At 38.2% G+C, this 27651-nt stretch overlaps 3 protein-coding genes across 5 annotated transcripts in view; 1 reads left to right on the top strand and 2 right to left on the bottom strand.

Annotated features, from left to right (window-relative positions):
* The window catches only part of camk1b (calcium/calmodulin-dependent protein kinase Ib), a 60655-nt gene extending 59742 nt beyond the window's left edge, over positions 1–913 (bottom strand). Inside the window, exon 1 of one of the 2 annotated variants that reach the window (XM_028446990.1) lies at positions 760–913. The gene's annotated coding sequence lies outside the window, so the exon portion shown is untranslated. The remainder of the gene's footprint in view (positions 1–759) is intronic. The other variant, XM_028446989.1, reaches the window with a different exon arrangement.
* A 2488-nt stretch (positions 914–3401) lies between these two features.
* nek4 (NIMA-related kinase 4) lies at positions 3402–24975 on the top strand. Of its 2 annotated transcripts, XM_028447822.1 has the most exons (17): positions 3402–3724; positions 5327–5593; positions 5671–5868; positions 10202–10309; positions 10546–10700; positions 11477–11579; positions 13841–14329; positions 14417–14452; positions 14529–14573; positions 14655–14801; positions 15922–16074; positions 17676–17742; positions 17905–18017; positions 21766–21839; positions 21929–22128; positions 22198–22334; positions 24547–24975. In XM_028447822.1, exons 1-17 carry the CDS (start codon positions 3635–3637, stop codon positions 24643–24645), a joined length of 2481 nt encoding a protein of 826 aa, XP_028303623.1. In that variant the 5' UTR covers positions 3402–3634; the 3' UTR covers positions 24646–24975. The 2 variants fall into 2 exon arrangements, with proteins under 2 accessions (XP_028303623.1, XP_028303622.1); XM_028447821.1 differs by having other exon boundaries at positions 13841–14452.
* A 146-nt stretch (positions 24976–25121) lies between these two features.
* On the bottom strand, positions 25122–26609 carry spcs1 (signal peptidase complex subunit 1). The gene is made up of 4 exons (XM_028447415.1): positions 26454–26609; positions 25683–25742; positions 25505–25591; positions 25122–25404 (listed from the first exon to the last, which is right to left on the bottom strand). Exons 1-4 carry the CDS (start codon positions 26487–26489, stop codon positions 25279–25281), a joined length of 309 nt encoding a protein of 102 aa, XP_028303216.1. The 5' UTR covers positions 26490–26609; the 3' UTR covers positions 25122–25278.
* Between the last annotated feature and the right edge of the window lie 1042 nt (positions 26610–27651).

Genomic DNA, 27651 nt, shown 5'->3' with positions numbered 1-27651 from the left:
TGATAAGAAGACCTCGCCTAATAATATCCTTCACACTAAGAGATAGGCTACAGGAGAGAGGTTTAGGAGGAAGTGAAAGTGATGAAAAGAAAAAGTAGAAAAGTGGAAGAGCTGAGATCCACTTTAATATATATATATATAGGCTGACCCATGCAAAAATATGAAGCACTATATACATATACCTCGCGACCCTGTTAAACGGGAATAAGCGGGTATGAAAATGGATGGATGGATATATACATATAAATAAAATAAGAGCACAAAGTGTCTTATGGCTATTGCAATGTTTTCAGGCCTATAAATATGAATTCAATTGTCTTATTGGACTTTATAAACTTTGATTTTCTTGTAGATCAAAGTTCATATTCATTATGTAATAACATAACACATTCCATGTCAGAAAATGATCTTTAAAACTGCATGGTGTGTGTGTGTGTGTGTGTGTGTGTGTGTGTGTGTGTGTGTGTGTGTGTGTGTGTGTGTGTGTGTGTGTGTGTGTGTGTGTGTGTGTTCCTCCTATAATATTTAGCTGACTCAATCATTAAAACTGTGTAGAATAAAGTCCCTAAATGTGGTTGGTATAACTAACCCTAACCCTATTAATGCCTTCCGAGGAGCACTTTTCCTTACTATTGGTGGGATACAAGGTGAAGCGCAGGTTAAAAATGAATGAATAATAAAAAGGTTAAGCGTCTGTTTGGCTTGGCTGAGTTAATGTTAGAGTTTGGAGCATAGCAGAGCAGCAGTGGTGGTTCCTACCTGTATAAATCAGCTCTCTGAGGTCCAGTCCGGTATGTCCGCCTCAGTAGAGTGTCTGAGCGATCTCCCTCTCTCTCTCTCTCTCTCTCTCTCTCTCTCTCTGCTACACTCAGCCCCACCAGTCTCTGACGTCACCAGAGGGTAGGCCGGCCAGCGGACCAATCAGCGGCCAAGAGGCAGCACACAGGTGAACGCCGGCTCGCCGCCCCCGTGACACCGCGTGCGCCAGGACTCGCACTAAAACAATGTGAGGTGACTGAGTGACTTTGATTACGGAAGAGTATTAGGGAATGAACGCTGCAGACAGGGTATGGAGGTAGATTTGTGTCTTTATTATTTATTATTATTATTATTATTATTATTATTATTATTATTATTATTATAATAATAATAATAATAATAATAATAATAATAATTGACTTCAATAAAAAAAAACTTTTTCAATCAAAAAAATAAAATAAACATTTTCAATTAAAGAAAAAGAAGTCTTCAAATGCCATTATTTGAACACTTTTTTTTAAATGTTTGTTTATAATTGATTTAAACTTTTTTTTTGATTGAAAATGTTTTTTTTAATTTATGTTTTATTATTATTGAATTTTTTTAATGGATTTATGGATTTTTTGACTATATAACAAATACACAAATCTACCTCCATACTAGGGTTGGGATCAATTACATTTTTCAATTAAAATTACGTCTTCAATTATCCATGTTTAATTACAACTCAATTATGATTACGACAACTGGCATTTTTTCCAATTACAACTAAAATTCCAATTATTTTTTTCCCCCTGAAAGTCAATTGCAATCACTTTCTCAATTACTAAAGTAAAATTACAATTAATCACAACTACTGAGCCTAAAATAAATAACCTATTAAAACTTAACATTCCTCTTGTGTTTTCTTTCTGATAGCATCTCTTTTGATAAGGGGTCGGTTTTGACCCATGTCTTAAATCACGTGTAAAATATCATTTATCATCCAATTTGTTTTTCATCTCTTGGTTACCTTGTTAGCCTTCCCTATCCATGAAAATATTAGTAGTAATATTTTTTTTTTTTTTTGGTGTAATTAATTATATCCCTTGATTCAAAAAATAAAATAATAATAATAATAATAATAATAATAATAATAATAATAATAATAATAATAATAATAATAATAATAAATGGTATGAAAGATGAACTGAAAGGTAGTGGCAAAAGTCATAGTGCCACATGAGGTTCCAGAGCATGTAGCACATGCTTTAATAGATAAATAATGGCCCTTGGTTAGCAGAATGGGCTGGCTGTGAGAGCTGTGGACCACAAAAATAAATGTTTGAATGCTTACCTGATGGAGTTCAATATCAATATTTTTAAAGTAGTCAATATAACATGATTGTAGTAAAAATTTGTAGAGTTCTGTAGTGGTAAGTTTGACATATAACCAAAGCAAACCTTTTCTCCCAACACACTCAAATCGTTTATTAATTATTTTAAATTTAAAATAATTTAAAAAGTATACAGAATATATATTGATGAGTGGTACTTGTGGTCAGGCAAAAAGACTCAGATGCTAGAAAATTAAATATAATATTTACAGTTTTCACATCCAGAGTTAGCAAATAACACTGAGATCTACATGAAATGTAAACATTGAGTGCCAAAATCCTATTTTGGACAGATTGTAATATCTGCTAGCTATGTTATATATTTTTTTCCTCCAAACATGTCCAAACATCATGTTGCAACTAGGTTTACACAATAAACTAAAAACCTTAAAATATGAAGTTCGCAACAACAATGGTACATTATATTGCCTATACAATTGTCAACATCTTTGAGTTATAAACTTTTCCTGATCTCCACTGAATATCGCACAGAAATCAACAGTTTTTGACTCTTTATGGTCTTCTGAAACTACCCAAGATATGTGATCACAGCTGAATTATGATGAAGACCAATGATCAATTCTTTTTTTTTTTTAAATATTGAACTTCATTAAAAAGTCTTTACATAGTGCTGTATACGGTCTTATTAGCCAATTAATAGTTTTGGAAAACCCCATTGTGATCAGATTAAAAATTTGGGTTTGTTTTTTTTTTTTATTATTATTTATTATTGTGTTTCTAATGGTTTAATAAAATCGAACCCCAGACATGACACGGTTAAAAAAAAATCCAATTTGTGGCCACGAAACTAGTATTTATTTATTTATTTTTTTTGACGATTTCATGTCTGGGGCTCTGTGATGGACTGGCACCCTGTCCAGGGTGTACCCCCGCCCAGCGCCCTATGAGAGCCGGAGATTGGCACCGGCAGACCCCCGCGACCCTGTTAAAAACGGGAATAAGCGGGTATGAAGATGGATGGATGGATGTCTGGGGCTCCGTAGTTTAATACAAATATTTGTTTTAAATTTGCAGATTGATAAATCTTACATAATTTTAAACTATCAATCTATCATTGAACTTTTCTTTTGATTCCTAATATATCTATGTGTGTTTGGTTTTTGAATCATGTATTTTGATTGTGTGTGTTTATTGTTGAAAATTATTAAAATTAAACTATATTACAAAATGGGTCCTAATTTTAACCCGCTTTTCACTCCGGGCGCTGGGTGGCGCTGTGGTAATGTTTTACTTGTGTGTGGCGCCTCTGACTCTCCTTTGTGGAGTTGTTGCCTAGTGACGAAAAACTGTTGAGCGCTTTTGCATTCTGCTTTTTTAAATCTGGTCGCTGATCTGGATTGAAGTTTTCCAAAATCAGATTTCACGCGTGCACTCCCAGTTTGTTTATGGATCATGGAACCATCCCACTCACTTCCTCTGTGTGTAGGGGTCGTGTAACGCTTCAATGCGTTGGGCCGCTTTTTGGAGCGTGTTGAAGAATGATTAACAATTATATTTTCATCAGGGTGGTCGGGAAAGGCAGCTACGGAGAGGTAAACCTGGTGAAACACAAAACGGACCGAAAACAGGTAAGAAAAACATAGCCCCACAGCTACATAGAGGGAATCTGTTTAGAACTGGCTCACCCTGAAATAAATACTGTTTTTGTTTGTATGCTAAGGTAAAGTTAGCAGCCGCTAACTCTGCTCTGTGAAGGCTATGTTTGCATTAATCATGTCTAAAACGTTACTATATGATTATTAAGTATTTTTACGAGAATCGTTTATAAACAGTGTCTAACTGCAGTAATTGTAAGTGCACGTGTTCATGCTTTCTGGGATAGGATGTTAGCATCATTGCACAAATATCCCATCATATTTGTACTGAAAATGACGGTGGGACGATGACAGAAAATTACATTCAGCAAAAATATAGCTACTGTGCAGCAATGGTCGGGGCCAGGAAATTTTAGGCAATTCTGAGCAAATGGTAGATGGACTTGACTCATATAGTGTTTGTTTTTTTTTCTTTTCTTTTACAAAATACCAGCAATATACCAAAGGGACAGAGCTGTCATGCAATATGCTAGTTGACCATTTGGAGCAACTCAGTGTCTTTGCCAAGGCCACTTGGACACAGACAGGTTTAGCCTTGGGATCAAACCCCGATAGAGGGTTATAACGGGGCGTCATCAACCCGGAAGTAGCCATTTTGGAGATAAAGCAGCAGGTCTACAAACATCAAGCAGTTAAGAAAATCCTGAATTTCGAGATTAAATGGTGCACAATTGCCATGTTTTTGGCTGTACCAATCGCTCAAACAGTGAAACACATTTGGAATTTTATAGATTGCCAAAAATCATCACAAATCAGGGAGAACAATCTCACAAGTTATCAGAGGAAAGGTGGTGCTTGTGGTGAGCAAAGCTAAACCAGGATCTATGAGGCAAAAATCTGGACTATTATGTATCCTGATATCATCAATTACCTGGATTTCACCAAGCCCATACACAGCGGAAGACCTTAAATCTTATAGAAGTTTGGAGGTCGGCTGCGGCTGCAGAGGCACGGATATACTGTATATTGGCAGATAACTCAGTCAGTTCTAATCATTTCACAGTGAACCTGCAGCGTGATTACTCTAAAATAGTATAAAGCTAATCCTCAAAGAACGCGGCTTCCTTCCATCCTGGTTTCTAATGTCCACTCCCTGGAGAACAAACTGGACTACCTGAAGCTGGATTTAAATGCAAGATGCGAGATGAGGGTGGCGGTGTTTGCATATACACCAAAAACGACTGGTGCAGTTACGGTGTGCTAGTCTCATGTCACTGCTCTCTTGATGTAGAACTACTGACTATAAATGCAGACATTGTTCTTCCCTGATCTGTTATAACTTTTGGCAGTCTATAAAACTCCACATGTTTTCACGGTCTGACCGATTAGTACAGCCAAAAACACGGCAATAGTTCACCATTTCCTCTCAAAATTCGAGATTTACTCATTTGTGTGCTGTTTGTAAACCGTCTGCTTACCTCCAAAATGGCAACTTCCGGGTTGATGACCCGCCATGAAAAGACTCTATTGTGTGAGATAGTTGCCACTGCACTGTGCAGTGAGGGAATAGCATAACTTTTGGGTTTTTTGTGAAATTCACAAACTCCAAATGGGCCCCTCATATTTTTTTTCTAGTATGTCATCAAGAAGCTGAATTTAACCACCTCTTCCAAACGGGAGCGACGATCTGCAGAGCAGGAGGCACAGCTTCTGTCCCAGCTGCGACATCCTAACATTGTGACATACAGGGAGTCATGGGAAGGAGAGGACTGCCAGCTGTTTATTGTGATGGGCTTCTGTGAAGGAGGGGACCTCTACCACAGGCTCAAACAACAGAAAGGAGAACTGCTTCCTGAGAAGCAGATCATTGAGTGGTTCGTCCAGATCGCAATGGCTCTGCAGGTACGACGTTGTTATGTTGTGATTGTTACCCAAGAGTTGTTGATGAAAAATAATGCATGTGACTTTTTTTTTTGCAGTACCTGCATGAGAGGAATATTCTTCATCGGGACCTGAAAACACAGAACATCTTCCTGACTAAAGCTAACATCATCAAAGTGGGAGATCTTGGTATTGCACGAGTTTTGGAGAACCAGAATGATATGGCCAGCACGCTTATTGGCACCCCATACTACATGAGTCCTGAGCTTTTCTCAAATAAACCCTACAACCACAAGGTAATGCGGTACACACTGTCTGCCTCATGTTAAAGATTTATCATCAGGCTAAAGGTTGTGGTGTCTTATGATCTGGGCTGGAAAGCACTTCTTTATGTGTGGTTTCACAAGCCTTCTCAGTTGTTTTCCTCTTTAGTTGAACAGGACCATTTAAATATTGAGTACATGGCTTTTTTTTAATGTAACAGGGCTACAAAGCTGAAAGCTCTCTCACCATCAAAAACATTGGAAATCAAACACGTACATGGGTATTCCTTTAACGTGACACTAACAGGAAAGTAACATTTCAAGTAGGAGTAGTGGCCTAGTGGTCAGAGGAAAGGGCTGATGGTTCCGTGTTCGAATCCAGCAGTGAGTAAGCATGAACATCACCAACCACTATTGGTCCCAGAGCAAGACCCTCAACCTCGCAAACTTTCTCCCCGTTCGCCTCCAAAGTGGCATCCCCCTCCTGCCCCTCAGAAAAAAAAGGTAAAATGCGGGGACAAAATTTCACTATAGTGATCAATACAGGATTTCTAACAATAATGATGATGATGATGATGATTATTATTTATGTATTTTTATTTTTTATATTTGTTAGGGGAACTGCTGCTTAAGCTGCCAGGAACTTATTATCCTGCACATTATCTTCTTCTTTGAAGGATATCATACTTCCCATTAGGGATGTAATGATTCACTCAACTACCGATACGATTTGATTCATGATACTGGGTTCACAATACGATTCTCTCACGATTTATTTTACAAAATGGGACCGTAGACAAATGATTGGAAAAAATACTGTACTATTTTCCTTTTATTTTTCATTGTCAAAATAATCCCTTGATAAACAATTAAAAAAATGCAATTTAACTAAAAATAAAGCCTATTCATTTGAATTCTGGTTCTATAGTAAACAATGCAAAACTGCTTAATAGTTCTTTTTCTTTTCAAAAGTGCAACTAAAAATGTTTTTTGTGCCTTAACAATTGGATTTTAAAAAGAAAAACAGTCATTGCGCTGTATTTACGTCAGATATTTGTTTGGACCAGCAGAGGGCGCTGGTAACCCAATGGTCGGTTGGCATGCAGATATTCTTGCAGTGAAGAAGAGATGCTATGCGCTAGCAGACAGAGCTAATAGAAAAACCTGACTTTAACAGATATTAACGTAATATTATAGATATTCTTTCGGTGCTGAAGGGGTAAGGAATCATTTATGAACATGTTTAAGAGTAGAAGGCGGCCAGAAAGAAAGTAGTAGCAGATTCCGCCCGCCGCCTACACTTCTGGACAAGAGAAGGATAAATATATAGCGCCCTCTGCTGTTTAACAAAGTACTGCGATTCAATTTTCAGAGTGGACCGTGATACCTATGAATCAATTTTTAAATGCCTTACGATTAATTGTTACATCCCTACTTCCCCTGCATGAACAATCACCAAATTTTGCACAAAGGTCCAGTTCCATGGTAGAGCTACAAAAACAGGCCAATAGTCCTAAAGGTGGTGCTACAGCATTTTGAAAATTTATAACACAACCATTTGTGGATTGTCATATAAAATTGCCACTTTCACCAAAATTTCACGGAAATGTACCCACATCTGTGTGCGCGAAGCACTTCAAGGATGATTGCTTCGCCAGTATAAAGAAGGATTTGCCGAAAGACTTTGTCTGATTGAGGGGTCAATTCCTTCTATCTTTGGAGACAATGAACAGAGCACTTCGGTAAGCTGTAAACAATGCTAAAAAGTGTGATGATAAGACGTCCCTGTCATTGTTTTGTTAGCATTAGCAGTTGCACCGTCTTCATATGTTAGCGCTGTGTGCTCGTTTTAGAGCCTTGATAATATGGCCTACGTGATTTAATTTAAGTCTAAAGTTTTCATTAGTCATTTCATTTTGCCGTTTTTGTCTCCGAAAAGACTATTAAAATGCATTTCGTGACATTACCTTGGCGCTAGCGTTAGCTCGGCGCTTGTGTTAACTCACTTGTTAACATCCATATGAAGACGTTGTTCTGCAGGTTCATCATCATTTTCATCTCGCTCCGCCGGGTCCGACTCAAACATGTAAGGCTGGATGGACAAGTCTTCTGTTGTTGATATTTTGTAAATAACGTGAGAATAAAAAGTTTCTGCACTGCTACATAATCGTATCTCTTCTATCGAACTACAAAAATGGCCGAACAGGGTGGAGTTGAACCGAGTGTCACCTCTGCAACCTGGAGAGGGGGCGGGGTATGAAGTGTCTCATTTGCATTTAAAGAGACCGCACCAAAACGAGTTGCTGTCAGAAGCACATCAGAAAAGGGGTCGAAAAGGGGCCTGTGGAGCTATAATAATGAGGAATTCAGACCCAAGCATTGCAGTTCTGCTTTATATAGACCACAACTGTATGATTTATATGTAAAAAGAAAGGATTTGGGGTGGTGTGTAGCTCAGTGGGTTGAGCGCCCGCCCCATGTACGGAGGCTGTAGTTCCTCACCTGCAGCCCGTCCAGGTTCGATTCCCGGCCTGGGACCCTTTGCTGCGTGTCATTCCCTGCTCTCTCTGACCCCTTTCATCTCAAGCAACTGTCATATAAAAGCCACTAGAGCCCAAAAAATCCTTTAAAAAAAAAAAAGAAAGGATTTAAAAGCATGATATGTCTCCTTTAAATCTTTTTTTTGTTGTCATCTTAGTACACTATACAAGGGTTTGTATTTTTTGGGTTCAAGCCCAGGGCTATACGGGTCCTTGGACATTAACATTTGCTCAGAATTGGCTAATTTAGCGTAAGTAAGTGAAATTTATTTATATAGCGCTTCTCACAGACGATGGTCACAAAGTGCTTCACAGTAGTAAAATAAATACAGTAAATGGACATGATTTACAGTATATAGCGCTTTATCACCACACTGAAGCAGTCCCAAAGCGCTTTACATATCAGCTCATTCACCCAATCACTCTCACATCCACACACCAATGGGACAGGACTGCCATGCAAGGCACTAGTCGACCACTGGGAGCAACTTAGGGTTCAGTGTCTTGCCCAAGGACACTTCGACACATAGTCAGCACTGGGATCGAACCCCCAACTTCTCGATCAGTAGACGACCCTCTACCACCTGAGCCACAGTCGCCCTAAATAAATAAGTATAAGAGCATATAATCAAGTAAATAGTATAAAGTATAACAAAACACAACGCTTGGTCAGGTTGGACGAGAAAGCTTGCTGAACAACAAGTCGGTTTTTAGGTGCTTTTTGAGGCCATTTTCTGGTGCCAACTATTGTTGCACAGAAGTTAAGATAATAATAATTAATATTTTCATTATTTTTTTTTAAATTCTTTGTCCTAGATTTCCCACACAAGAAAACAATTAAAGCAACAAGCGGATTACATCTACATCTATCAACATCTTTAGCCACGAAACAAGTATTGAAATAAAAATAAATTCAACACGCATGCATGCACATATGTATTATCCTACAGTTTGAGAAGGGACAGAAAGAATCTAAAGCTCAACGAGTCCTGCCCTCTCTTTAGCTTCTGTGTCTAATTCTTAACCTAACACGTTTACCTCATTGACTATCCTGTTAAAAAAAACAACAATAGGTATGGTAACTATCCTCGCACGTTTTTTTGGTTGTATCACCATTTCGCTAAAATTATCATGGCAACAAACAAAAATCAGAAATAGAGAACCAAACCAAGCAGGGTATACTGCACAAACCTAAAACTTCATAGAAACCCACCAAAAATACACAAATTGCACACATAAGAATGTAACTTAATGTGAATCAAGTGACTGTTTCTTGTTCTTTCCCTGCACACTCAGTGAAAGTGTTTCCTTTCCCCTCAATAATGTCATGAAACATTTTTACACTTAGTGCTTGTATAATTTTATCAAAAAGGATTGCAGTAAATACATCTTTCAGTTTATGGATGAGTTATTGTTTAATTAATCGGACTGTTTTTGTTGCTGGTTTCATGCAATCACTTAAAGAAAGAGTAGGATAGAACTTTAATTTAGTAAATGTAAATAGAGTATTTAGTTGACTAAAACTACTTCTGATTGTTCGATTTATCATCATGTCTTGGCTGTTCATGCTACCTTTAATCAGTCACTGTTTGGACAAAGGCACTTCTGATGACTTGTAGTCTTTAAGAGCATTTCTGTATAGTTTAGTCATTTAATCTGTGTCTATGTAAAGTCAAAGGAACATTTTTTGTAGATAAATGACTGAATTGAAGAATTTTTGTCAACGTAATTGATTAATGCCAGTTTTATGTTGTTACTTTAAAAAGTGTGCAGATTTATGGCAGTCTTCTGATGATTAATTCCATTTTGATGAATTGTGTCTTTAGTCAGATGTTTGGGCTCTGGGCTGCTGTGTATATGAGATGTCAACACTGAAACACGCCTTTAATGCCAAAGACATGAACTCGCTGGTGTATCGCATTGTAGAGGGAAAGGTAGGTCTTATCTTTTTGTCCTGTGTTATTTTAAGAACTAAAAGCTGAAATATAATTTAGCTTCAGTTACTTATCTAATATTTTTGGACCACATTTATATATTTTTGTTGTTGTGTTTAGAAAAACATTTGAAAAGCATTACAGTCTGAGTCATTTTTGTATTACACTTTAACTGGGGTCTTAAGTGAATGTTCTTTGTTCTTTTACAACACTTGGATCATAACCTTGAACCTCAGCTGCCACAGATGCCCAGTCGATATGATCCCCTGCTCGGAGATTTGATCAAAAGCATGCTGTGCAAAAGACCAGAAAACAGACCTGATGTCAAACTCATCCTCCGGCAACCCTACATTAAACGACAGATTGCCATGTTTCTCGAAGCCACCAAAGAGTAGGTGTCTCTGACATCAGGTTGTCCAACAAGTAGCAACAGTACAGTAGCTCATTTAGGTTTTTTTCTTCTTCTTCTGTTTTTGTTCAGTCGCTCATTCACAAAAAAAAGCTTATAGAAATGTTTAAGTATATATACATATAATCCGTTACCTATATATACATATAATTAAATACCGAGAATGCAAATGATGATCAGAGAATTTTCTCAGCCTCGATGCCTTGTTTATTTCAAAAAATATATCTGTATTTAAATTTGTTAGAATTTAAATTATATTTTTGTAATCTTATGCTGAAACCACATTTTATTTTTCCACTTTGCTTAATACATTTGTAATAATTAATGTATTTTTTTTTCTTAAAAAGGGAACAAATGGGCAATTTTACTCACAAATACATGTATGAAGAAGAAAGCTGACTGTAACAATAAGCGTCCAAAGGTTTTTGTCATGCATATACAGTAGATAAACAAATGCTGCTAGATTCATTGTTCATTTCCCCCCCCCCCCCCCCCCCCCCCCCGCAATTTTTCAATGTGTTGGGTGGATTTTGTTAAATTGCAGCTCTTTAAATTAGTTTTAATTCAGTGAGAAAGGTCTTGACTGAGTACGGGTTATTTATTGTAAATATGTGTTTTGTTTTTGGCTATAGATTCCTCAAATTTTCAAACTATAACTGCAATTTTTTTCACTGTTGCATCTTTTCTGCAACTTTAGGCTGCAATCCTGGAAATGAGTGATTATGTTTGTCACCTTGAATTGCTTCTTCTACTTTTAGGAAAAGTGCAAAGTCGAGAAGAAAAGCTGTAGGTGGCAGCGTTGATGCCAAGACCTGCAATGCACCATGTGTGCTAACACCTGAACCTGAGCTGCTTTCCAGGGTGAGTCACAGAGACTTGATTAACTGATTAGTAAGTTAATCACAAGTTAAAGTGGGGTTTGATTCATTTAAAAATATATAAATTTTGCAGTAAAATAAAAAAAAATTTTTTTGACCATCACCAGCCCTCCTTAAGAAAGGGTAAGACATTCTTTATTAAAGGGAGGATGCAAAAAGAGAGGGTAGTGTTACACCTAGGTGAGGGGGAGGGGGAAGGGAACAGGGGGAGAGACTCAAGGTGGGAAATGGAAAGGGTGGGGAAGAGTTGATTATTTTAAAGTGAGAGCGAGATGTGAAGTTGTAGTTTTGTATATTGTGCTTATTGTGTTGTGTACTCAAGCCAGTCTGGTAACAAGTGTGAAGCTTAGGTATAATGGTGGTGGCTGTGGACAGAGGGAAGGAGTGAATGGTAATACCTAAAACAGGTATTTGGGATCAACGTGTCTAAGATTAAGCCCAGTACGAGTTTTATCCCACAGCCCAAGGCATGCCAGTGCATCGTAGACCAATGTATATGCTACTGCATACCCAAGCACTGCCCTGGAACCAAAGATGTAGCCAGGCCAGCAGAAAGAGCGGGGGCCAAGGAGCCCCAGGCCACCATCCCACGGCCGAGCAACCCCCCAGACGCCCCCAAGATCCCAAGCCGAGAGGCAGCCACCGTCCCCCATATACACATCCGAGAAAGCCCCAAGGAGCCGAGGACCCAGCGCACCCTGCCACCGACCCCAACCCCCAACCCCAAGGCCCCCCACCAATATCCACACCCCCGCACCTAACTGCCCATGGGGAGGACCCAGAAAGCCCCCTGCCAGAGACCCTAACGGAGGAGCCAAAGCCCACGTCCACGCCCAGCAGACGACCACAGCCGCGCCGAATGGGCAGGAGGCGGGTCCAGAGCCAGCTGGGACCGGACCCCAGGGAAGGACCGGGAATAGAAGAAGCACTGGGAGCAGCCCGCCCAGGAACGACTACCACATCCCCAGCCGCCGGATTGAAAGTTTTTGACAAAACAATGGTGGATGTTAATATTTTGGCTTCCATGAAAATATACAAATACGTCTGAAATTGGAGTAACCCCATTTAAGTGGAAATGTACGGTGGCTGGGAAGTGTCAGGTGAATGCATTTACAGAAACGAACACAAATGCAAACAGGTCACAACACGAATGCAAACCGGCCACAACGGAAGTGTTTCCGACGGACCGGTATTACAGACGGACGGGTATTATGATATGATAGCCTGATATGAAAAATATAAGAGTATCCTAATCAACTTTCACTTACTTTCATACGCATTTCGATGTCTTCTTCTAGTTCTTAACTGTTCTGGTGGGTTAAAAACATCTGCCAGAAACGTGTCCGTCTGTAATACCGGTCCGTTGGAAACACTTCCGTTGCGGAAACCAGGTGGCCGGGAAGTGTCAGGTGAATGCATTTAAAGAAATGAACACAAATGCAAAAAGGTCACAACACGAATGCAAAATGGCCACAACGGAAGTGTTTCCGACAGACCGGTATTACAGACGGACACGTTTCTGGCGGATGTTTTTAACCCACCAGAACAGAGAAGAACAAGAAGAAGACATCGAAATGCGTATGAAAGTAAGTGAAAGTTGATTAGGATACTCTTATATTTTTCATATCAGGCTATCATATCATAATACCCGTCCGTCTGTAATACCGGTCCGTCGGAAACACTTCCGTTGTGGCCGGTTTGCATTCGTGTTGTGACCTGTTTGCATTTGTGTTCGTTTCTGTAAATGCATTCACCTGACACTTCCCAGCCACCGTAGACACGTCATAAACAAAGCAGAACTAAAATGAGGTCAAGCAAATCACTGTCCTTTTCTGATGAAAAAAACACTTCTTAAAGAAACGGCTTTTTGCTGTGATGCCATTTTTGCATTTTTCTACGGGACTCCAAATCCCACACTGCAACGTGAAATTCAAGTCACATGACCATTTGAAAACAAACCGATTGTTAATGGTGGAGTCAATAACAAACTTGCAAGTAGCAATTTCAAACTTTTGTGAGTAAATTCTCCCGTTTTTTAAGAAAAAATACCTATGAATGCCTGCACCATGTATTTATCAGTTATAAAAACATTTTAGTTATCCTCACCAGCAACTTTAATTTCTGAGATATTTTTATGGACAGTGATTTTGTATTTTATCATTACTGTTAATTCTCAGATAAAACTATTGATCGGGTAGTGTTTGTATTTTATGTAGTTTCTTCTTTTGTCTTGTTTTTCCTCAGAAAGACGAGAAATTACAGGAGCCAAAAAGCTGTAATGAGGAGACGGACTGTGCAGTACAGTCGGGTCCTCCTCCCAAACCCCATTCACCTGATCCTCTAAAATCCAGTATTACATCCATGGCAACTGTCAGCAACATTGATATACAAATGCAGCAAGAAGACAAGCTTCAGAAGAAGCAGGTGCAGAAGCCCCAGTCTGTTGTGAGCCATCATCAGGGAGCTAATGAACCTGTGACGCACAGTGTTTCCAAAGACAGCAAAGAAAGATGGAAATCAGATCCCTCACCCTGTCCGCCCCCCAAACAGCCTTGCTTAGGTCCAGTATCAGGTGTTTGCTGCAAAGGAGGCGATCAGAGCACAGCATCCAATGGCTTGTTAGACATTCAGCCACGGGACACTCCCAACCCAATTGACACATTCATTGTGACTGGGAATAACTTGAAGTCAGATACAGAAGAAAAGGACGACACTATGGATTTGCTTAAAAAGGTGAGTGAACCAAGTCTAGAAACCTTTATTGAGGTTGTGGATTTGGATGTAGACAATAACAATGACACCGTAAGCCTCTTGAAGCAGATCCCAGAACAACATCAATGTTTTCCACACATCCAAGTAAGTGCTCACTAGCATATGTCCATGTTATATTAATTTTTTTCTATACATAATGTGTTTATTCTTGCATTGGCAGAGTCACTTTGAGTCTACTGAAAATCTATTGGAGCCTTCAATGGGGGTGAGGATTAAAATGAAGACCTGCCTGAATATAAAACAATACAGTTATTATAGTGACCAAATATTGATTAATTGTGTGTAGGCACCTGTACAAGAGGAACCCCCCATGCAAATCAATGAACTTCATCTGGCCCTAGCTTTTCCGACTCCTCTTTCTCTTTCCACTGAACCTTCATCCTCACAGCAATACAGAGGGAAGCTCAGGCAAACGCCCGGTGACCAGGACAAGGTAAGCTGGGGACAGTGTTTTCCTGGAAATTATTTGACATTTAGAAATGAAGTGAAAAAGGATTATATTATGTCAACATATGTTTAATCTGTTTATGAGTGCTAATAGTACAAGCTTAATTAGTTTTTATTTGCCAATTTGAATAGCTTTACCCTAATTTTGTCATAAATTATTGATAACTGGGCAATGTTGGGACTTACCTGTACGATACGACGACGAAACCTGTATCTATATTTCATCCAAAAGTCGATGTCCCGATACAACTTTTTCACTTCCGATACGATACCGATATTGCCACCTTGACTATTGGACGATACCGATATTGATCCGATGCGATATCGGTACGGATCATACATACTTTTATTATTTATTTTGTAGTGTGGAATGTTAAAAAAAGTCTTGATCAAGTGATGTCACTCAAACAGAGAACAATTGTCAGCAACAGTAGGTATGAGGAAAAACGGACCCATTTTTTACTAACTAATTTGTAACAGAAATTTTAACCTTTATCATAATAATTACAGTATTCTACAACTGAATAAATATAATATATATCGGAGATTTTAGATGCAGTCTGATATAATCCGATATTCGTTTTCTGGCTGATATCGGGACACCCCTAGTAAAAACACTTCTTAAATATCATAAATATACTTTTAAACATTGCAGTCTAAGCTCGTGTCATAAGTTTAATGAGATAATGTCGAACATTTAATAGAAGTTAAGGTGAAACCATGTTAAAGAATAGATTCTATTTTGTCTACATCAGCACAGATTTAGCTTTTCCTTGCAGAATCTGCCATAAAAAAAATCCTGCTTTGGCAACGTCTTTGCATTCTTTTATGGCATTTCTAATCCCTAAATGCAATGCACAAAGCTTTTCCAAAGTTTAAGTCACATGACCATTTGTCAACAAATCTTTTGTTTGTGATGGAGTCAAAAACAATCTTGAGCTGAAATTTTAAACTTTTTTTGTCTTTAAATTCTCCTTTTTTGTGGAAGATATACCTTTGATTAATTGGCCTATGATGCCAACACTATGTCTTTATCCATGTTTAAAAAAAAAGGTGTTAGTAATCATTCCCAGCAGCTTTAAAATAATGGCTTTGTTTTCCAAAAGTTAAAGGTACCAAGACCTTTACCCCAACCTCCTGCTGAGAGTGCTCTCGTGGAGGAAAAGAAGAAGAACAAGCGGAGCACTGATAAGAAGACAGCAGGAGTAACTGCACCATCTGTCATTTCAAGTCAGGATGAATTCCTGCATCTGCAGCCGGTGAGCTCTTCCAGCCATTGGGATTTCTCAGTATTTCATCTGTCCTTCATATCAGTGGCTCTCCAATGGGGTCACGCAATCCCTTGAAATACTTATAGGCGATTTAGAAAGTTCATGTGATTTCTATAAGTCTATAAGTATTCAGTATAAATTTAAAAGAGGATATTTCATAGCAAAGCTTTTTTACAAATAGTGGTGTGATTTTTTTTAAAACTAGGTTTTACTTAATATATTTATTAAATCTATGTTACAAGGGATGCAACACAGTAATGCCCCCAGTAGCAGAGCGTGAAGCAGACTCTAAAATCCCAGGCAGGTTTTAAGCTTTCAAAGCATCTTTTAACTGTTTCACTTGTCTGTTCCGTGGGTCTACGTGTTGTGTCAGTTATATTTGACGAGCAGCTGGCCAGAGGTTTGGTGTGTGTTTCTTTCCCTCTCTCTCTCAAGTATTTTAACTTTGAGAAGCAGTTTACAACTTGTTTGAATATTTATTCTTGTTAATGTTGATGTAATTTAGAACAGCAACTTGAACAGTTTGTTGCTTAATGCGCATCTGACGTCAAGTTATTTTCCTCTGCTATTTTATGTTCTGGGATTGTGTTGGAATGGACTATTATTCATGGTTTCTTTTTGTGTTTAATGCTATAATTATATTATTTATACTCAATAATCCTGTTAATAAAATATATCTTCAGTCAGGCCAACTTTTGTCAAAGCTATTTTCAGGACAAGGACGAACAGTTATCTTTCATAATATTTCAAGAGATGTCTCACTCTATTTTGTACTTGCTCTTGTTCTACATCACCTGTATTTTAAAAAGTTAAAAAAAAACAACTTTCTCACCCATACAAGATTGGTTTGACCCAACCTGGCACAGGCCACATGGAGAGCTGTAATACCATAAGAGGATATTATGGTGTCATCATTGAAATTATAGTCAGGTATGAACCCCGCAGGTCTCTCAAATCTATGGACACAGGTCAGATAGTGGAGCCCAGAGTTCACAGCAAATATAGTGATGCTGCTGTTAGTTGTTATGCTGCAAAGAAGTGGAACAAACAGTCAGCAAAGCTGAAGTCGGCAACTAATGTGAACATATTCAAATTAAATTTAAAATAACTCATCTCTGCTGCTTATGACTGAGAGGGAGATTTTCAAGAATTGTATTGTTGATTTAATGGTTATATTGTTAATTTTAGTTCTTTGTAATGTTTTCAAATGTAAGTGCATTGAATTGCCTGGTGTATGAAATTCGCTATTCAGATTAATTTTCCTTATTGTATATCTCAAAATCTTAAGGTCTTGCTATTAATAATTAGTTAATAGAAATCTTCATAAGACTTTAGCATTAATATTTGATCTTAAATTAGTTTTACAGCAACCATTACAAATGAAAAATAAAGTATCTATTGGATGCAATGTTGAAGCAAATGGCCACTAGTGACAGCACTCTGTTTTCCAGTTAGAAGATACTAAAAGAGAGCGTCATTGCTCTGTAGTACTAAAGTAGCAGGTTTGTTCTGATTTCTTTTATCCGACTGTTTCTCTTGGGTAAAATCAAGAGATTGTTGTTCAATATTTGGGTTTGTTTCCTTTTTAGGATCGTCCTCTTTCTGCCCGAGAGAGAAGACGACTCAGGCAGTCTCAGGATAGCAGTAACCAGTCAGGTACATGGTTTTCCCAAACTAGGAGCACAGTATACCTACTGTACTGTACCAAGTGTTCCTAGAAATCATGCATTTCTAATCTTCTCCTCTTGTGTATGTAATGTAATGAGAGCTGTAACAAGCATTGGTTTTGTTTATTGATTATTGTTCTGATTTTCACAGATGTCAATGTTGTACGACGGGCATCTTGTGATGTCACTTCCTCCAAGACAAAGTATCACCACTCCCCAGTTAGGCGATCTGCTTCAGACTTGTTCACAGAATCCAACATTAAGGTGTGGTCTCTTCATTCATGCAGTTATTAGGAACACTAATTATCTATTAAGGAAGGATCTGCATAGCTTTAGAGTCAGTGTAACAGCCCATAGTATACCCTCCAGGGCAGAATTTACCCAGGGTATAGTCTGGCTTAGGCTGTTTTATACCTTGAGGGGCGGATTCACTAAGATCTGAAATAAAGGGTGGTAATTCAGTTGCTTCCCTAAATCCTTTTGTGACGCAGTATCCTCACCTGCTGTGCGGAATTCATGAAGATCGCAGCAATGATTAGTGCATGAGGAGAACTGGTGCGACCGCCCCTATTTCAATGAGCGTTTTGCGCGTTTAATGTGGAGACATCAGTGCGCACAAGCACACTTGACATTTGAGGAAGTTAAGTTGGAGGCAAATGGACTTCTCTGTCTGCTGCACAAACATTAAATAATGTAGAAAACTAAATAAATGAATAAAAATGTTTTTTGTTTGTTTTTTAAAAACAACAATTTTAAAACCTAATGATATTGTTCCCCCTAATTTAATGTGGGTACTCCATCAAGGCCTGTAACTTTGCTCTGATCAGTCAATGAAAAATTGTCAGATTTGGACAGAAACCGTCTTTATTGATTTACCATTAATCTGAGTTAATGCAGCAACACAGTCTGTCAATCAGTCTGCATTATTTGAAGATGATCTACTGACCATAATCAAGTATGTCTGAGCAGTGCTGTGTCACGCACACTCTCATATGTGACCATTGTGCCATCAGTGATGACCATTCCGTAAATTACGCATCTGAACAGCCGATTCTGGCCCGACATCAACACGACACGAGACTTTGACGAGACTTTCTCTCTCTCTCTCTCTCTCTCTCTCTCTCTCTCTCTCTCTCTCACACACACACACACACACACAACTGAAGCCTTTTTCATCTCCGCTGTGTTTTCTGTCAACTGCGTGTGTGTTGGCACCTGCTTGTCAGTCGTAATATTTCCTGGTACTAAAACATTCACTGCAAACAGTTTCAGATTTCATGAATCACATTGCTTCCCCTGCATTCCTTTATTTGCATTTCCTCCTCCAATATTTTTGCTCCCCCTGGGAGATCTGCTTGCTATGTATATTCATCAGAGGGAAATGCACTAAATAGATTGAGGGCACATTGGGAAGCGCAGCAGCAATACACTCCTGATTCCCTGGGCTTTATACTCCTTATTAGCGCGTGGAGTGACGTTTGCTCACATTTTAATATCACTAAACCTTTAGTGAATCCACCCCTGAGTGTAGTTTGGCTTAGGGCATTGTAACAGGTCATAGCATACCCGCAGTCCATAATATATCTGAGGTATAATCTGGCATACATAAACAACATAATACAATTGTAACAAAATGTTCAATTAACTTGTTGACTTGTTGGTTATAAGTTAGTACAAGTGGAGGCAGACATGGTAACAGGTGGAAAAAGTGTTTTCCAAAAGTGGCAAAAGCATGGCAAGAAAAAACTTTTTTTTGCCATTCTTGAAGATTGGGCAAATAAAGAGGACCCAGGTGTAATGGCAAACAGTAGTGAAAAAGGGCAGAATGTGGAACAAAAAGAGGCAAAATGTAGGCGAAAAAGAAAACAAGTGGTATGTATTGGTATTTATAGCTTATTTGGATGAGAAGTGACCAAAAAAATTTAAGAAAGGACCAAAATAGGATAAAAGTGTCAAAAAAAAAAACTTGCAAAAATGGACATAAAATAGAAGAAGAAAAAGAATGGCAAAAACTAGCTAAAATCTGAAAAAGCATTGGAACTTTTTGAAAATGTGACAAAGGAAGTTGCAAAATGGCCAAAGAATGTAGGTAAAAAGGGGTTAAAAAACGTTTTCCCTTTTAAGGTTTTCTGGGGGAATAATCTACCTATAAAAGCAAGGGAGGTGTGTGTGTGTGTGCGAGTGTGTGCGGAGCAAATATCTCCCCGACGCGTTGCGAGTTCGACCTGAAACTTACCCCGAGTGTGTGTATCTGTTATTTTGGAGTAATTTGGTCATTTCAAAATGTTTATTTTAATTTTATTTCACTTCTGGACAACCCCGAAATGAAACCTATTCAGCTTTTGACCTCAGGGTGTGAGGGGGAGCTAACGCACCATCTATATCTATTTCACAGCACAGCTCACTTCCGGTGCGTGCATGAGCTCCCGTGGACTTCTCTTTTTTCTTTTGAGGATAAATACTTTTTTACTGTTTTTTATTTGGTGATGACATTTCGAAACGTTTATTTTCATGTTAGTTTGACCGTTTGCTTTAGAGCGGACAGACCTCACCCGGAAGTTATTGACGGCAATGGCTGCCGTGTTGAAAGCTGCACATTTCTCAGCAGCGTGCGTGTGTGAGAGAGAACCAACGGAGGAGATTTGTGTCCAAGGTAGAGAGTCTCTCACACACACACACACACAGATCAGGTGCGCTTCGTTATCGATCACCGTCTACGTGTGTGTGTAACGGACCAGTCTGTGTCACAACACCCGTCCATTGGGTGATAGTGATTGTAGTGTTGAGTCAGATCAGTAAACGGTGCTACATAGTGAAGCCCGCCTGATGATTACTGCAACTTCACACACGACACACCTGCCACTACACTTAACTACTGAAAATAGATACGTTTAGTGAAAGTTAGACAGGCACACACACTAAACGACAACAAAAAATACGAAAATGACTAAAAATACACAAAACTAAATATTTATACAAAACATACACAAAAGACAACAGAAAAATACACCAAACGACAACAAAAACATGAAAATGACTCAAAATACACTAAACTAAATTCTTGTAATCCCACATGAATGCATACTGTACATTACAGAAAAAAACATCAAACAAAAAAATATATAAAAATGAGTTTAAAAAAAACACATTTATCATGTGCATGTCTCATAGAATGAAACCAGGGAAATTGCACATGCTATTTTACTTTGCACCTGCAAATATACCCCTTTATAATGCTACAGAGTATGTTGTTATTATTATGCCCATAATTGACAACTCTTCTTAAGCTCCCACTATATGAATACATACTAACGACGGGCACTGTACTCGACTTCAAAAAAACATACATTTACAGAAAAATACAACAAAAATATGAAAATGGCTCAAAATACACAAAACTAAATATTTATACAAAAAATACACAAAATTACTCCTGAATCACACTACAATAGCAACAAAAACAATAATTATACAAAAACACATGACTCCAAAAAAACATACATTACAAAAAAATTAAAATAAAAACAGCAAAGATTTATGCACAAAAACACAACAGAAAGATACACAAATACACATGACTCCAAAAAACATAGGTTACAGAAAAATACACCATACAAAAAAAGGGATGAAGTCATGCACATGTCCCCTAGAATTAAACCAGGAAAATTGCACCTACATTTTGCACCCGCAAATATACCCCTTATGCTCCCACATGAATACATACTTCCGACGGGCACTGTACTAGTAATTCAAATTAAGAGGAAAAAGGGCCACATATTGAGCATCACTGAGTGCTTCTACATGGTGTTGCTGATAATGTAGTGGACTCGTCTAGGTAGAAAATGCAAGGGCTAAATTTTTTTACCCAGTCCACTCCTTCCTGCTACATTGGTGTGGAAAACTTGCTTTTAAATCATCAAGTCTCAATTCGAGCCCACAAAGGTCAGACCAAAGGTGAAACCTAGCTTGTAAATGACAAGTTCTAACAGTAGATTGTGTTGTGTAACAACAGGATAAGACACAGAAATCTGATGAAAACTCTTCGACCAGCTCCACAGAGCGCTCAGATGGAGATTGCAGAGAAAGGTGAGAGAGCCCACATCAAGAGAAGAATCACATGTAGCAGCAAACCATGAGTGTGCTATCATTCTAAACTGAATGCATTGGCTCTGCAGAATGACAGAATCCAGCGATATGCATGATTTGGTCGACATGATGACTCAAACACTGAAGATGGATGTTGGAGATTGGGTAGAGTTTGACAAAAGCAGTTTACCAGAGTTTAAACTGCACAGGAAGTACAGGGACACCCTGGTGCTTCATGGGAAGGTTCGAGGGGACTCGGAGAATTTGTCACTCGGTGAAATTCCAACAAGTCAGTTAGACAAATCCTTCAGTAACTATGTTTAGAGCTTTTCTTTTGTTTTAACATGTTTCTCTGCAGAGGGCTCCCCATCTGGACCGGGTAAGATAAGACGAGCCATAGAACACCTGAGAACGGATGTGGTCAAAGGTCTGGGTGTCAAGCTGTTGGACAGAGTGCTGGAGATCATGGAGGAGGAGGATGAAAGCAAAAGAGAGGTAAAATACCATCAATCAGGTCATTTGGGCTTTATATCGTAACTTGATTCATTTAAATCTTAAATCTGCATAAACGCTGCATTTGTACTTTTACAATCACCAATCAGTTGTCATGGTGGCAGTTTAGTCTGATAAACATGTGTTCGTAAAACTGAAGAGGTATAGTGTTAGGGTCGCTCGCTTTTTTTTATTTTGAAAGGGAGTGTCAAGTCATTAATTTTGTGGTGTTCGTGACTCAAAAATAACTTCTTCACTCTGTGTTAAACTGGACTTCACTCAAAGAACCAGACCGTCAATCACTTCTTTCATGTTCAAAGTATTGTTTGTAGAAACTGTAGGTACTCAGCGTAGGTGGAAAACCTCTAGAAAAGGTGTTTGGAGAGGAGTTAGGAGTTTTGACAATCAGATGCACTTCCACTAGGTGACGTAATGATCTGCTGGCCGCGAAGGTTAGTGACGTTTGCCGTGGTGAAAAAACTGTAAATTTCCGAAAATGGACTAAAAGCGCATTTATAACACTTTCCGCTGATATAGACAAAAATCACAAGGTTTGAATGTAAGTCAAAGGAAAACAGGCTACCAGGCTACAAGAAACAACAGTGAAACTAAAAGAACATCACATTGAGCCCTATTCTTCAGTCTGGACTTATAGGCTTTTTACGCTCCTGCAGTTATGCGCCTCTCTACTGTGCGTATTCTCCGGTCCAGGTTCCTGACACGCCCACCATGCGTAAATCAACCAAAAGCGCGTAGTCTGTGAATGAAGGAGGTCGGAAGCCAAGGAGGCGAATGTCATTATTTTTAGGCTGTCTATAAATAACGGAACATGGAGTTTTCCTAATGCTTGTAAATGTCTTTGAAATCCGTGAAAATGATAAAGTACACTTTTAATTTGAAACGCCTTTGTTGATAAACAATATAACGGGTTGATTTGATCAGATTGCTGCAGGGTGAAGATCAGACACATTCTTCTGTCTGAACCACAGTGAAAATCTCTCTTTCCCATCATATTTACACCTGATTAACATTTGTTTGTGTGGAAAGCCTGATTTTATTAATTGCATTCAGAAATGATCATTGTGCATTAGTCATCATCATCATCTGTCATTAATGTTTCACTTGTTATTTACGCTTGTCGTGTGATCAAACTGTGGCTTTACGTTGGACACAGTGTTAATAGTTTACCCAGTCTGACGTCTGTCAGAGTTTCATTGAAACGAGCTGCAGTAGCTGATGCGCGCACCGCGGCACAAGCAGTTGATCAGCTCTGCGACACACCCCCTTCAAGGAGAAGGAGTCGGCGGCACGGATAAGATATAATGAAATGCAACACATTTTGTGCATTTAGAACTGGTAAATGTGAACATATTGGAAATGCTGATGGTCAATCCTTTGGCGTGTTTGTGTGACTCCACCCACCCCTGTGACAGTGTCAGTTTGGATAGATTCTTTCTGGAAGTCTCTTTTGCAATATTATGAGTGCGTGGGTTCAAATGTAACCAAGTCCATACTTCTTGTGCAATATAATGTTTCACTTTCTCGGGGCGCTGCACTTATTCCAGGTTCAGAAGCGCGTGAGAGCTAATGGGAGAATACATGCAAGGCCAGATTGGAATGGTAACGCCCACATTTTAAGGGCCGACTTGATTACGCGCATGGGAGATCAGAGAATGGTTGCTCACACTCACCTTCCACTCAGAAATATGAATTATGTTGAATTAAACATAATGTGGCTAAAAATGTCCCTGATCCCTTTTTCTAGAACCACAGTGTGTCTGTTTTATGTCAGTTATAATCTGATATTATGGCTGCATATCATAAAATATGGGTTTTAGATTATTTAAAGTTGTTCAAGGCATATTATTGCATTGGTTACTTAGATGATCTCTGTCATCATGAGTTTCTGTAAGAGCTCAGGTGTGCGCGTCCCTTTAAATCTTGTTGCCGCAAGGAATTGTGGGTCAGCATTATCTTGTCTCCTTTGGTAAAGGATGCATCAGGCTAAAGGAGGTTATAAAGGAAGCATTGAACCTCCTTTCCTTAGCTTAAAGATAACTCAAAAGCTCTTTATCTTGGCCACCACTTAGACACTTCCAGGGGTCAAGGAACAGTGGATAGAAAAGGAGATAGGAGGGACTATTCGGACGCAGCCCTCGGCTTGGATCTGTAACTGTGAAATCACCTGTTTGCTTTCTGTCCCACCTGTTCACAGCTGTGCCTTCGTGACCAAATGGGAGATGATAAATACCAAGCTTATGCTGTGATGGTGAGGCAGCTGAAGTTCTTCGAGGACATTGCTTTCAGGATGTAGAGTACACTATTTTTAGTGAAGATTTTTGTTTTGTTTTTGTGGCAAAAACCTGTTATGAGATCAATATCTCAAGTTAAATGTTCCTTCATATATAATCAGAATCTAAAAATGTTATCAGGCTCCCTGAGGCCTAGGCAATTATTTTACACAATTGAATCCACCTATCAACATGTTGATATGTTTTATTTACAATGCAAGCCACAATGTCAATGTCTTTTCTAACTATGCTGTACTTTGGGTGGCATAGAGCAGATGCTGCCCTTATATTTTCTTACTACATATATTGTAGGTATTGACATTGTCATTTTTAATAAACTATATTAAAATGTTTTTTGTTGAAGTCCATTTTTGTTGTAGGTAAAAACAAAATATTCTGCTTTGAATGTGAAGAATCTCATCACCTGTTCCAAGTTACCTGATTATAACAATGTTTAAGACAAAAATCAGTCACTTTTACAAAGTATTGAGCAAATGTGTCATATTTTCTTAAACATGTTTTATTGTCAGTTGGCATGCACGAACAAAGCTTTCATTCCAATCATTTAAGGGTGACATATGATCAAATGAGTAGAACTACAAAATTAATTCTGATACAAAAAATGTACTAACAGCCAGAAAACGGATATTGAAGATTTATTTATGTTTCTTCTTCTTGAGGCTCTCCTGGGGTTTTTGACTGGTCTCCCCACTGGTCTCTGGTAACGCTGGCTGCCAGGAAAGAGGGGTCTTTCTGTACATTGGCCACGGTGGCAGAGTCAACTACAAAAAAGAACAAAACCAAATGGATGTGTTTGCTATTGCTCGTCATTCCTCACCGAGAAGAAGTGAAATTTAATGTGTTATATAGAGTAAAACTTACCACACATGCCACTGTGAAACCACCCAAAACAATGTACACTGTCCAGCCGAACTGCTGAATGATGAGGCCGTAAATAAAGCCAATCACCTGCAGAGATTAAAAACGAGTTAAGCAAAGTAAAGCATGAGTAAAATTAACATAAAGAAAGTCAAACATTTAGCCAAGTTGGAAAAATTACCGCAGAGAAGAGGATTATTCCTTGAAAGATTTGTTCTGCCAGCTTCTGGCCTTTGTAATCCTGTTGGAAAAGGAAAAACAAATCTGTGAATTATTTACAATGACAGTGTGTTTTTACATCTGTTAGCAGCACAAAAGGTTTCACGTATAGAAATGAATCATTTAGAGATTAAAACAAGTCTTTGTCATGCAAGGTTGTGCCAATAAACTGGACTGGCTCGATATAAATAAATGCAGGTAAACTATCGTAATGCTGCAAAGTATGTAGTCTGATTTTAGGCGCCGGCAGACCCCCGAGACCCTGAAACACAGGAACATGCGGTTCTGAAAATGGATGGATGAATCTGTCTGATATAGATTCATGCATATTGCTAAAAATAATTAAATATATATTTCAAAGGAAAAAACAAAAGCAGTGACGTGATAGTTTTTTTTTTTAGTTTCTTTCAAAAGTCATTAAGGCTTTTTGTGAACAATATACTTCTATATCACATTCAAAGAAGGAATGTTGACTCGTTCCGAAAGCACCATCGATCATATCAACACAAAAACATCGCTGATCAATGTTCAAGAATGGAACATATATCGATCCGCCTACATACTGCACAACCTTAGATGTCAGTGATTTATTGTTTACCTAATATAAATGATAGTTTTACAGATACCGTTACAGCAGCTGTTTTACCCAGTCGTTTAAAGCTAACGTGAGCTATGAACATTGTCAGCTAGTTACAATGTCGATCTACAATTACATAAACAGTAATTCTCTTACCATGTGCGTTGGGATGGACTTGAATATAGAAAGCATGTTTAAACGTGAGATTATTAATCAAATTCAAGCAGAATGGAGAAGATGCATCAAAACTTCCGCTAAGCGGAGGGATACGTGTCAAAGTCCGATCTTTGACGCATGCGCTCAGACTACGTCACTTCCTTCACTCGCAATTATTTTTTATTTTTAACACAAAATAACAATTACACATTGTTAACTGTTTCAAAGTTCAAATATATATATATTTTTTAAATGTAAAGTGATCCTCAAGAAAACTGACAGGTAAACTTGATATTAAACATATTTTATTAATTGTTAATTACATGTGTACATATGTATAAGCCATAGAACTGGCAGGTTTGTGTTTAATTGAATTGTAAATGACAGTTTTTGTAGAATTTTCACGTCAATTACATTTGAAGTCAATTATCTGAAGTCAAATTCAAAAGCAACAGATTTTTCCACTTACAATTACAATTATGACAATAATTTCATAATTGTAATTAATTATCAATTATAATTGATCTTAAATATTCTTCATAAAGTAAAGCAAAGCGTTGGTGGGGAAATCAGATTTAAAGTCATAGATCTGCTTAAATAAAGGATCAGACATTGATCTGTACCTTTGGTACAGATACTTTGAATGTGAATGTGTTTCTCAGGCTGTGGGATGGTAAACAAACCTTTATTCTGTACTGATGAGATATAGCACTTAAATATTAATTCCTTTCTGACTACCAAGGCGTCATCATTGGTAATTACCAAGTAATCGATACCTTCACATTATCTGTACTATTTGATTATTTACTGTTATTTTAACACATCAGGCAGTTCTGCAGAAAGGCTGATAACATTAGGGAGATGTTTCAAAGAAGCATATAAACCCCCGGACCAAATTTGGACACCACTGCTCTGCTTGAGCGGTTAAATACCTTTGTTAGGGATAGGCAAATCTCATAATTCAATTATTTTTCTTGTAATGTCAATATACAATATAAATCTCAATATTTTTTAACTCAATAAAGTCATACCAGAAAGACAATTCTGTTTTATTTTTGCTGATACACAATGCCACACAGACACATTTATTAACTAACAGTTGCACAATATGAGGCACTTTAGTCTTTTTCTCCTCTAAGGGACAGCACGTGTGAGTGAGTTCTGTAGTGTGGCTTGTTTAGATGAAGGTCTGTTAGAG

Source organism: Gouania willdenowi, chromosome 5 (genome assembly GCF_900634775.1).
Source record: "Gouania willdenowi chromosome 5, fGouWil2.1, whole genome shotgun sequence".
Taxonomy (NCBI): Eukaryota; Metazoa; Chordata; class Actinopteri; order Blenniiformes; family Gobiesocidae; genus Gouania; species Gouania willdenowi.
The sequence above is the reverse complement of the archived record's forward strand: the minus strand, read 5'-3'. Positions and strand labels throughout refer to the sequence as shown.

Excerpts from the sequence above, each read along its gene's own strand:
- nek4 (XM_028447821.1), top strand. The coding sequence starts at position 3,635 with ATGATTAACAATTATATTTTCATCAGGGTGGTCGGGAAAGGCAGCTAC. Across the intron at positions 17,743-17,904 it reads GGATAGCAGTAACCAGTCAG|ATGTCAATGTTGTACGACGG; the intron begins GTACATGGTTTT and ends TGATTTTCACAG. Across the intron at positions 18,018-21,765 it reads TCACAGAATCCAACATTAAG|GATAAGACACAGAAATCTGA; the intron begins GTGTGGTCTCTT and ends GTGTAACAACAG.
- spcs1 (XM_028447415.1), bottom strand. The coding sequence starts at position 26,489 with ATGCTTTCTATATTCAAGTCCATCCCAACGCACATG. Across the intron at positions 25,743-26,453 it reads AGTCCATCCCAACGCACATG|GATTACAAAGGCCAGAAGCT; the intron begins GTAAGAGAATTA and ends CTTTTCCAACAG. Across the intron at positions 25,592-25,682 it reads GAATAATCCTCTTCTCTGCG|GTGATTGGCTTTATTTACGG; the intron begins GTAATTTTTCCA and ends TAATCTCTGCAG.